Source organism: Lottia gigantea (genome assembly GCF_000327385.1).
Source record: "Lottia gigantea unplaced genomic scaffold LOTGIsca_44, whole genome shotgun sequence".
In the NCBI taxonomy this organism is placed as follows: Eukaryota; Metazoa; Mollusca; class Gastropoda; family Lottiidae; genus Lottia; species Lottia gigantea.
In genome coordinates this window covers 683,754-696,830 of record NW_008709540.1, presented here as the reverse complement: position 1 = coordinate 696,830, position 13,077 = coordinate 683,754, and the positions used below count along the sequence as shown (strand labels likewise).

Sequence of the window (13,077 nt, the reverse complement as noted above, 5' to 3'; positions counted from 1 at the left end):
ATTTGTTTAGTTGCCTCAGACAACTATGGTGATTTCCATATGCCCATAGGGACTGACTGGTGTAACAGGATTAAATGCGAAAGGAGACGCTAACTTCACAGCACAAGGACACGATACTGGGGTTGAACCCCGACAAAGGCAGGTCAGATTAACGACATGTTTTAGAGATTGATCAGGACCAAGTAAAATTGATTGCTGTACAATAATCACCGAGTTGATTGTCGTCTATTCAGAAATAGAATAAAATCTCGCGACACTACGAATCACGTCACGTTACTTTCTCTTTACCTATTCAACCTAAACCAGTAAAAACTTTCTAACATGTACTGAATAAAACCTGTCATAGTTATATCGAATTAAAGAGAATTCCACCCAATTATAATATCTTATCCGGAGTTGGGTATTTCTCAAAAAAAAAGTAATTGTATTTTCTAAATGGCCATCCATCATGGCATTGAATTTCAACTGTTATTACTTCATTATACTTTTTCATATTTAGCTTCTGTCTTGCATTTTTGTCGATAAATGGAAATTTATCATTTATTTAACAGCAATTGTAATAGCAGGTTCAAAATGATATTAATAGTCCGAGAGTGACAGTGTGTTGAGGAAAATATAAAAATGTACACATCAAGACACGCTTTGATTGGTTAATAATAATAACGTCATTAGAACGGGACTGTGTTATAAGACTTGTTAGATTACAATGGAGATGAAAAAAGAATCGAAATTGTTAAATAATTTCCATTAGCTTGCAGTGATTGACACAATGTTAGTTTATCTAAAAGCATACCAAATTATTGTTACTGCCTGGAACTTTCGTACTTTGGAACAATGACAGGTTTTTGTGGTCAGAATGCTACTCATTTCTGTGATATTTTTAGGGGAAATATGAAATTTGGGCTACAGGTTTAGTTAACACATTGCAAATAAAATTTTATAAGATTTATATTATGGTACTTATTACCGTATAAAATGTTTTATTTTATTATAATGTGGATTTTTAGCCCTTAACAGACCCTTAACTCTTATCATAAATACACCTAGTTATAAATCTTCAGTTTTTCAATAAAAAACATCATTAAACATAAATTGAAGTAGAAGAAATCAAAGTTAAAGGTTGTGGGGGTGGGGAGGGTGTGAAGCGATGGAGTAAAGGTGGAGGGGTGTGAAGCGTTGGAGTGAAGGCGGAGGGGTGTGAAGTGATGGAGTAAAGGTGGAGGGCTGTGAAGCGATGGAGTGAAGGTGGAGGGTGTGGAGGATGTGAAGTGAGGGGTGGAGGGGTGTGGAGGATGTGAAGCGAGGGTTGGAGGGGTGTGGTTTAGAATGAAAATATTAAAGAGATTATATAAAGAGATTTTTCAAATATTTTATGTAAATAAATAATTCACAAATGTGAATGGAATTCCACAAAAATAAGTGTTTGATGACGTCACTTATCGCAAAATATGCTTAATCACATAAGAACATATGCGATTAGTGACGTCATCAAACACTTAGTTTTAGTGGAATTGCAGGAACCACAGACGTCGGATTGAAAATTGAAATGGTGCAAATTAATCAATGTCTCCGATGCACATTAAAGATTTAGAAAACCATTTTACTATACCTTTAAGTCCGCTCTATAAGAGAAGATTTTTTTTATCTTTTTATCTTATGTGAAGCGAACTTTGTCTCATGAAAACGAATTTTTAGATTTCTACGATCGTGAGAAATCAGTGATAATGAATTTTTGAGAGAGATGTATTGTCACTTTTGATTATATCATCATCATTATTATTTAAAACATCGCAGCTTTCTGACAATTATCTATAATTTCTTTGACGTGATCTGGTTCCCCTAGAATGAGAACTATTGCAATAAACCAATACCTGATGCATGATTTAAAAAAAGGTTTCACACGGAGATTGTGCGAAAAATCCACCTGTTTTCAGTCGTAAAATCTTTACACTGTAACTGAAACACAAGAAAACCTAAATATAGTCCCTTTTACCAAATACTTTAACTTCACTTCAGATTTATTTCATGTCAGCGACACGTTAAGTTGCCACTTTAAACTGTCTGAATAATCAAGGTAAATAGTCGGTAGTTTCCGTATTCAGTCGTCACTTTCCGGATTTCAGTATTCATATATATAAAGTTATTTGTGTAGCAGACGACACTATAGAGAAAGTTGAACTCAAGATTTTATTATTCGGGATTTCAAGTAAAAATGTCGTCTAAAAAACCGACGCTAGAAAATGGCTATCTGGGCGCTCAGGATGAAATGAAGGAGGTAGGGTTAACACCATTAACCCACAAGGAACCGGAATTCGACATCTCAGACAATGAACTGGAGATTAAGTTTAGTGTCAGCGATCCTGTGAAAGTTACCACCAATCTTATTAAATGTAAAACGGATAAGGATATAGCTCCGGATTATGTGTTTATCCAGATGGAACGAGGGGCAGTGAGTTTCTCCTGCAGTTTCCCAGAATCTGGGTTCTACAAGTTTCAGATCTTTGCCCTGAGGAAGACGGATGATTCCAAATCTTTGCCAAATGTTTATAATTATCTGATCCACTGCAAGCAGGCGATTAATCCAGTTTACCCCTACCCCAAACAATACCTAGAATTCAAAAATAACTGTCGTCTGTACGAACCTAAAGTTTTGAATTCGTCCTGCCGACTCCGAGGAGTTAATTTCAAGGTGAGTAAGAATTTTTACAAATTTGTGGTTGGGCAAAGTCGACATGGGGTAGGGAGGGGTTGTCTCATATCTTAGTCTCTCTCCGGAAGGGAAAGCTTTTTAGTTTTCTATTAATGGTTTATACGCTTTTGGGAAAAGAAAGTATAAAATCATATTTGAATATGTGCAGCTCATCTCATGTCGACACGTGTTCCGGATATAATATCGTTATCAGGACAGTTTGCTTTTGAAATAGGGAAATTAAATAAAGACATAATATGATACACTTTCGTTGCTATCATTAATAATTCACTAAAGGTAGAAGTACAAGTTTTAAGCCTGCAATGTGATTGTAAATCAGCTAGTAGATAATGTTTTCTAGTAAAGTTTTTAATTGCTGCGTACATTTTTGAAATTCCATGGCAGTGATTTAATTAAGTTTAACAACATTTTCTCCTCGTCAAGTTTTGTGCAGGCTATAAATGATAATTATACCAATATGACTGAGATACATTGTAAAAGCTCTGAAAACTATATATTTGGTATGGGTTAATTGAATATATCTGGTCAGAAAACGGCTCTGAATATTTTATGTGGGTCATTTCACTCAATCTGATTAAAAAGCATGAGATATTTCGTTTTGTTAAAGATGGGTTCCCTTATTTCCATTTATGAAAATGAAAATGCTAATATTTATATGAATAGAAAGTAGAGATGTTTGTTTCACATGTCCATAATTAATTCATAATTAGCTGAATTCAAAGAAAATTACCAGCAGAATTCCAATGAGTGACCGATCAAGAAAGGTCAAAAAGACTTTTTTTGTTTATCCAGACTGTATATATTAATTATTTGTTATAAGAACATAATGATGATTAAGAATACATGCTAATTCAAGTAATCAATAGTTTTCTTAATTTGACACTAAGAAATAAGGAAACCCATCTTAAAAATACTGATCGCAATATTGCGTTTTGTGTGTTTCCGCTGGGTCATCAGTCTGAAGATATATATTGATTGGTTACAATGTCCACTAGTGTATTGCATTCAGCAGTCGTTCCACTCCATGTTTTACAATAGATCTACAGGTCAGGTTTGCCATGAGATCAGATCTGATATAAGAAAGAATGTTATTGGATCTAGAACTTGTGCGCAATTTTGTGTTCAGGGCCAAGATAACTTGGCTGTTTGACAATGTTGAATATTCGCTTTAAAATGAAAATAGATTAAAACCAATGATTTATTATGGCTGTAAAACCTGTTACAAAGTTACTCAAACCCGAGAATGACTCACAGCAAACTGTCACATAGCGACTGACGTTTAATAACATTTAACTTGAGGGTGGGAGGGGGGTGAATATTGTAGCATGAGACTAGGCGGTACCACATGGCAGACTGGATTCGTGGATTCTGACACATAAATTTGAAGTTGTTGAACAGCTTTCTTACTTTTCTGCTTATGATTGGGCTCATAGAAACAGACAGCGTCATGCAATAAGGTCAATTTTCCCATGTAGCATTAGCATTAGTCTACTCTTTTCGATTTGCAACTGTTGAGGGATATTTAAAGTCCACTGTAGAACAAGGTGTATTAGTCTATGCGCTATAAGAATATCTAGTAAATCGCTGGTGAATCAGAGCCATTTTTGATGCTATTGGTTCAGTCAAATCCACAGAACTCAATTAGAGCAAAATTTTATCATTTTATAAATTTATTAACAGGAGATTTTAGAATATCTCTGTTCTATCATGTAATACAACTAATATTTTGACGACTATAGAATACAATAAAATATTTAACTTTGAAATTGTCATAGCTCATTTCCGTACCTCGCTACTTTAAATGACATTGCGCTATAATTTGTTTAATAGGCCAACAAGTGAATTCATTGAATCATTAACCCATTCAGTGCACGTTACCTGATTTAGTATAAATGACATTTTCCATTCAAGTTGTTTTCCTGTGTGAATTTCCTCAGGGCTAACGACGGTGATTCATCTTGACTATTAAAGATATGTAAACAAATTTATCTTTATACAACCATGATATCCTTATCCTTGTACAATACAACCATAGTCATGATATCCTTGTTGGTTGATGACTTTAAGATGACAATTTAACGCCCGCTTCCAGCTAATATGGTGGTTCTTTATACAATCATTACACAGTCATAGTCATAATATTCTGATCATTGAACATAATCTTTACCTGATGATGACAATGTAGATTGTTGAAACGTAGTGTGTAATAAAACTAAGGAGTAGTATACCATAAAATTGTGTTCGTTATTTAAAACAATCTTTACCGTTATTGTCAGGCTGAATTCCAACAGTCACTTGGGTTAAAGGGATATTGTCGTCAAATTACTCCTTATCCAGTTAAGTATTCCATTTCAGCTACCTTTATGTCTTTTAAGAATGCCAACCCGATATCGGTTGTTTGCAATAATAACGCATCGGCGTAAAAGCGTTAAGATCCGTTATTTACCTTCGCTCTACTACAATTTATAAAAAAAGGTGTAGAGGCGAATGTGACGATATTTGAAGTCCTCATATGTCGATATTTCACAAGTTATGGCTTCATCGATAATATTTGCATGTGTGAACATAATAAAAAAAACTTATATTTTACATTTTGGTCATTAAGTGATCTTTACAGACCATAATTTTGCGACAGTGACTATAGCTAATCTGCAAAACGAAACCAAATTGACAAATCTTGATCATGTATTAAACATAATAAGCTACAAGACTGTCGAGTCGACTGTATACCTGCTCTCAATACATCAGAGTGATTTATTGCACTACAGTAGTTTAATTAGTTTAAATACGTCACTTGAATTGCAATGCACTTATCTAACTATTATTGCCAAATAACTAAGACTCTAAAAGTTATTTAATATTCTAAAGTTTTTAGAATATTAGCTGTCTTTGACATTTATCGTTTTAAACGGAAAACACTTGAAAACAGTGAATGTAAAGGGGATGGGGGTTTGAGGCTTGCACCTATGGCGCTTCCTTTGCCGTATTCAACCCCGACAGCTGTCCCCAAGTTAAGTCAGTCTGTCCCCTATTTGTACTCCCAGCTGACTGACTGACTGATTGACTGGCCACTGATGCAAAAACCTGGAGGGGATTGGAAAGTCATGTAACAATGTGTTTTACCAGCCGATAAGCTCATTTTCAGCTATCCGTATCATGGCAACTCGACTTCTGGTTTGTCTACAATTAAAGAGTAACACAACGGTGGAAATGACGAGAATCTTACGATCCGATCCGTTATGAGCTATCTCCATGACGTGTTATTAAGCACCTAGACGACTCTTTCTTTTCACGATGAAGGGGCAAAATTATCACAAATGGAAATAAACATTTATATCAATGCCTAATACTGAAAGATTATTATTGAACTATATTTCAGGTTGGTGTACCCAATGCTAATAAAGTAGCTATAGTGAGTAATGGCGAGTGGACGCAGCTAGAAAATACAGGAAGCGACATCTGGGAAGTGAAATGTAATTTAGATCAACACCGAAATAAAAACGTGAAAGTTACAGTCAATGCCAACTTCGTCGACGATGAAACTAAATATTCTACACTTTTGGAGTATAAAATTTAAAGAATGGCTCTACTCAACCCTGGACTACTGACTAGATAATCTAGTCTATACAGTGAACAATTACGGAGTTATCTACATTTGATTAGAGTTACTTTCCTTTAATTGGAGTTTTATCCTTTTTTAAATTTTACGCTTGAAAAATGAAAACTTATCGCGACAAGGCAATCTAGACTACTTATGGATCATTCCTGATTCAGTCATCGCTTTCAATTTGCTTTTAAAAAACATCTTGACCACTAGGCTACGCAATTTGACCTACTTAATGCAGAGTTACCTGCCTTTAATTAGAGTCATATCGCTTTTTTGAAAAAAGAACATCTATACTGTTGATGATTTTATGGAGTTACCTGCCATTGCCCTAGCATAATCATTATTCTACGTTTTTAAAAGAACATTTTTGACTTCTGCGTAGTGTAAACCACTCATGGAACTTTCTTTGTTTATTCCTCTGTGAAGATTTGATCAAGAAACTCAACTGAATTTGATGTGTATAATTCAATAGTTGCCTTCCTTTGTGAGGGCTAAATAATTTTTATACGCCCTGTAATCTCAATCTTTAGTTGCAGTGAATAAACCTAAGAATTTGAACTTTAAAAATGTGGTTGTTTCGAAGTGTATTAAATATAGTCTTCTTATTTCATAAATACCTAACAGCAAGCCAGATTTGGCGGGAATTCGATTATTTGAATATTCAAAGTTATGATGTATATATCAAAAGCAGTAACTCGACGTTGTACTTTTTGAGTTGTTTTATGTTTTAGAATTAAACTAAAGAACAGAATTTTTGACAAGGTCATTCTTCATCTTTGGTTTTAGGACTTTGAAGTCTTATTAACGTCATGACGAGGTTTCTCTTATGAACGTCCATTGCCTTGTACCTAAACATTAAAATGCCGAAATCGCACATTGATTGCAAGTGTAGTAAACGACAAAGAAAAACCTCCAAAATACTGAGCAATCTTGCGTACTTTTTTCTTGACTTACCCTGTTTGTATTGACTTTAGGTAATTGTCGAGCTGTCGACACACCTTACTACAGAAATAGATCTACAATTTACCTAACTAATGATTCATGACAATCAAACAAGACCTTTAACATAGATCAACTGAGAATAAAACTCTTATTGATATAACTTCTACAACTCACATAACTATCAATATAAGAACCAATGGCTGAACTACCATAGAGACTGGGTGAAGCAAGTCCACGGACCCCATCACTTAGAGGGCTCCCATCCCAAGAAAAAATACAAACTTTAAAATAATATATACTAATGTATGCAATGATAATCAAACGTAACGACCAGCAATATATATATGAGTTATATAGCATTAACTATAGATTGGAAATCTTTACACCTTCCATTAACAGGTAGCAAATTGACTAACAGAGGGTCTGATAATGCAGGAGACTATATGTTACAACGTTCCTGAGGGAGGGATTCCAACCCACTTTAGTCCACGAGCACCTCTTATCTAGTTTAGCCACTGAAAGGCATATAGTCGGGTAGTAGCTTGATTTCAGATTAGTTTTTAAATTAAGCTCTCTTGCATTCTGAGACCCATTAGCGAATCAATTTACTGCCTGTTAATTTTCTTTCTGGGCACTGAGCCACTGACCACTGCATAATTTTATCATGATAAATATTATCACCTTTTCAAGATATTAAACCAAATATTTTGTCTGTTCTTTGTTAGTTTTGACTTGTCATATTTAGGTTACGTATTAAATCTCATCTGATTATTCTGTATAAGAAGATAAACAATAAAGCGTGATAGGAACAATATAGAATATAGTATATTGATATGATCTAGTCTATCTTAGTTATCATTCACAGGTCTTAGATTGCTTTTTTACAGTTAACATCAAAATAGTCTTAACAGTTTTTGGGGTTAATGGCGTCTTCGTTAACACTTTTTTTTAAAGATTTAAACTCAAAGTTTTGAGTTGCATTGGGCATTTACTTATGTTCGCATTCCAACAGGAAATTAAACAATTTACAACTCTATCTAGTTTTGATAACAGTTTGATGGTGGGGGGGAGTGGTTGTGGCACAACCTCCAGAAAAATAGTTTGTTTTTTATCGCCCCCAAAAACTAGGAAAAACTCTGTCAGACGCTTTATGGTATGCCCAGAGTTGTTGCATTTTGAATCTAACCTAGATAGTAAGTTGCCCCTCCCCCCCCCCCCCACAACCATATTAAGTCAGTTTGGCCCCTATTTGTACCCAGAGTGGACTACAGATCATTAAGATTTAGATCTCCATTTCCATTTTGCTACAAAATGCAATGAAAATTACAACAGACTTTTATGTGAAATAAAATGACTAATCTTAATTCAAGTTTAAAAATAAGATTGCTGTCATAATGAAGGCCTACATTGAAGAACTATTGAAATCTTGGTCAAATAAACCATTAATATAGCTCCATTCAAACTTTATACGACGATATTGTGTATTGTTAGTATGTAGAGAGCTCAGACTAGCCAATGTTTAAATCTTTTGAAATGATAAAGTTTGAAGTGTGTGTTATAAGACTCTAAATATTAATATCATTATCATTTTTGTACAAATTGTATGGTAAAATCTAGAGCACCAAACCACCTCTAGTCCAATCTAATAAATCTGTGTAAATCTTTATCTGGGAAATATTTTGCCTCTCTTGAGAATTTGGAGCGATGATGCTAAATACACCTTGTCATAATCGCGCAATATCATACTTTAACTTCAAAAGTTTACGAATATCAAGCTTGGAGTTAAAGGTACATTTATTATAAATGACTTTTGTCTCAGATCATCGTTCGGTAATCGGACGATCCCCTTCCTAAACCCTGGGGGTAATTACCGTAATTTCAAAACTTTTGTGTCTGATGTGGGGGGAGGGGTACTTGGTAGTCTAGCATGAAATGTTTTCGACATATATACAGTCAGGCTATATTCTCTGACACGATTGCAGGGAGTAAAACCTTGGAGAAAATCACAAAATAGTAAGGATTTATAGGGGGAATAGGGGCAATGTAATCGATCAAAGAAAGAAATAGATTGAAAACCCCTGCGCTATGTCCAAAGGTGTATACATGAATTATGCCTGTATCGAGGTAAAATATACGTATATATATAATATATAAAAAATACTTGGTAAAAAATATTGTATAAAATATTCTTTATGACTGAAATGAATAATCTAGGAACGTAAACATAACAATAACAGTACTATAGGCTACTATTTACATTGACCAGGTTAAATGGACATACATAGGAACAAATAAAACAGGTTTTACTCTAAATAATAAGGTTTTATTATATGCTGACTTACAAGACATACAAGGCTTTTATGGTAATGTATGCTAATTTATGCACATAATTAAGAGAATTGACAAATTGTGGTCTAGCAAAGGTAAATGTTTCTCTCTTGATTTGTTTCTTTGTTCGTAAATAAATGTTTCTACAATCTGATTTAAATTCAGCTACAAGTATTTTTGTTTATTTATGTTCTGTGGGCCACTTCAGTCCTTCTTACTGGATTTAAAAAAAAATATATTTAGAAGTATGTTATCTGTATATGATGGCAGATGTAGCCGACGTAAAATCAATGAAAAGTGCACTACAAGGGGAAGACTTTTAATAATAAAACTTAAGTCTGGACAGAGGTTATCAAAGAAATCGAACTGTGTGTTATGATACATGATACAAGGGTGATTATAATATCATTGAATACAACAAATAAATCACCACCCATAATCACATTGGAATGTTTTCATTAAAATTCTGTTTATTGTTATCTTATAGTAACCAATGGCGGCTCCAGTGGAGGTACATGGGGGATGGGGATCATTCAGTCTCGAGAGGCTTGTGCCGACACTGGTAGTAGCGCTAAGACAGGACAATTGGCTGGAACGTCTCATGTCACTCATGTGGCTAGCAAGCAATAAGTGTAGTGCGTGTGGCTAGCGAAACTATAAGTGTAGTGGGCGGGCTAGCAAAACTATAAATGTAGTGGGTGTGGCTAGTGAGACTATAACAAGTGTGGCTAGTGAGACCATAATAAGTGTGGTGGGTGTGGCTAGCGAGACTATAACAGGTGTGGTTAGTGAGACTATAATAAGTGTGGTGAGTGTGGCTAGCGAGACTATAATAAGTGTGGTGGGTGTGGCTAGCGAGAATATAATAAGTGTGGCAGGTGTGACGAGACTATAATAAGTGTGGCGGGTGTGGCTGGAGAGACTATAATAAGTGTGGTGGGTGTGGCTAGCGAGAATATAATAAGTGTGGTGGGTGTGCTAGCGAGACTATAATAAGTGTGGTGGGTGTGGCTATAATAAGTGTAGGTTATCTTGTCTAGCAAGCTATATTAAAATTATAAAGTGTAATATGATACTATATTTGACACGATTAGACTGTTGATTTCGTTGATATCTATCAAGTACCTTTATCTAGTCAATACTAGCTCTATACACCGAAAACCTGGGGTAATTTACAACTAATCGCATCAAATGCATTATCACAAAAATTGATACCATGAATGTCCCCGATACACGGACCAGAATAATTTAGTTGCCACATCAGACCACAATAATTTAGTTGCTACATCAGACCACAATAATTTAGTTGATATATCAGACCACAATAATTTAGTTGCTACATCAGACCACAATAATTTAGTTGCTACATCAGACCACAATAATTTAGTTGATTTATCAGACCACAATAATTTAGTTGCTACATCAGACCACTATAATTTAATTGATATATCAGACCACAATAATTTAGTTGCTACATCAGACCACCATAATTCAGTTGATATATCAGATCACAATAATTTAATTGATATATCAGACCACCATAATTCAGTTGATATATCAGACCACAATAATTCAGTTGATATATCAGACCACCATAATTCAGTTGATATACCAGACCACAATAATTTAATTGATATATCAGACCACAACAATTCAGTTGATATATCAGACCACAATAATTAAGTTGATATATCAGACCACAATAATTTAATTGATATATCAGACCACAATAATTCAGTTGATATATCAGACCACAATAATTCAGTTGATATATCAGACCACAATAATTTAATTGATATATCAGACCACAATAATTCAGTTGATATATCAGACGACAATAATTCAATTCATATATATCAGACCACAATAATTTAATTGATATATCAGACCACAATAATTTAGTTGATATATCAGACCACAATAATTTAATTGATATATCAGACCACAATAATTTAATTGATATATCAGACCACAATAATTTAATTGATATATCAGACCACAATAATTTAATTGATATATCAGACCACAATAATTTAATTGATATATCAGACCACAATAATTCAGTTGATATATCAGACCACAATAATTTAATTGATATATCAGACCACAATAATTTAATTGATATATCAGACCACAATAATTTAATTGATATATCAGACCACAATAATTTAATTGATATATCAGACCACAATAATTTAATTGATATATCAGACCACAATAATTTAAGTGATATATCAGACTACAATAATTTAATTGATATACCAGACCACAATAATTTAGTTGATATACCAGACCACAATAATTTAATTGATATATCAGACCACAATAATTTAATTGATATATCAGACCACAATAATCTAGTTGATATATCAGATCACAATAATTTAATTAATATATCAGACCACAATAATTTAATTAATATATCAGACCACAATAATTCAGTTGATATATCAGACCACAATAATTTAATTGATATATCAGACCACAATAATTTAATTGATATATCAGACCACAATAATTTAATTGATATATCAGACCACAATAATTTAATTGATATATCAGACCACAATAATTTAATTGATAATATATCAGACCACAATAATTCAGTTGATATATCAGACCACAATAATTTAATTGATATATCGGACCACAATAATTTAGTTGATATTTCAGACCACAATAATTAAATTGATATATCAGACCACAATAATTTAATTGATATATCAGACCACAATAATTCAGTTGATATATCAGACCACAATAATTTAATTGATATATCAGACCACAATAATTTAATTGATATATCAGACCACAATAATTTAATTGATATATCAGACCACATTAATTTAATTGATATATCATGGTGTAGATCGAAAGGGTCTGAACAGGTTCCATATGTTTCAATTCTTCCCACTTATTTCCTTCCCCACCATTTTGAATTCTGTCTGCATATGTGGAACTCTTTTTGAAATCTGTTCCAATTTTGTTTTATTGAATGTTCTGTTGATCCCTGAAACAAGAACGTGCCAAACTCACCCACCAGACGGCCCCTAGGAAACAGACAGAAAAAAGTTAATAACTTACAATTTTATTTTTTATACAAAATTACAAAATATACACTTACTTATAATTAAACAGTTTTATTACATGGGAAATGGCTAACCTTTACTTTGTCATGTGAATATTATAAAAGAATAAATTACACCATTTCACTGAGCCCTATCAGTCTTATAAGATAGCATATCAAGGCATAGGGCAAGGGTTTTCAACCTTCTTCTTTCTATTATCCCTTTCAGAATCCTTAATCGACATGCATTACCCCCTAATAAACGAATTGCCCCTATAAACCCTGACCATTTCATGACTTTTTAAGGTTTTTACCTGCAATCAGAGAATATAGCAGTGTAACTTAATACAGAGACTTATACCATACATGAAAACATTCTTTAAACACAACTTTATCCCTGTACCAGTACCTTCTGTTGAATAG

The 13,077-nt window shown here is 33.6% G+C and overlaps 2 protein-coding genes across 2 annotated transcripts; both read left to right on the top strand.

Moving 5' to 3' along the window:
* The first annotated feature begins 2,167 nt into the window (after nt 1-2,167).
* Nucleotides 2,168-6,879, top strand: LOTGIDRAFT_233820 (hypothetical protein). The gene is made up of 2 exons (XM_009060724.1): nt 2,168-2,689; nt 6,090-6,879. Exons 1-2 carry the CDS (start codon nt 2,213-2,215, stop codon nt 6,285-6,287), a joined length of 675 nt encoding a protein of 224 aa, XP_009058972.1. The 5' UTR covers nt 2,168-2,212; the 3' UTR covers nt 6,288-6,879.
* Nucleotides 6,880-11,539: 4,660 nt separating this feature from the next.
* LOTGIDRAFT_123535 (hypothetical protein) lies at nt 11,540-12,274 on the top strand (the record flags this gene model as incomplete). Its single annotated transcript, XM_009060723.1, has 1 exon — nt 11,540-12,274. A coding segment is annotated over one exon (735 nt), but the record flags the coding sequence as incomplete, so codon positions are not given.
* Between the last annotated feature and the right edge of the window lie 803 nt (nt 12,275-13,077).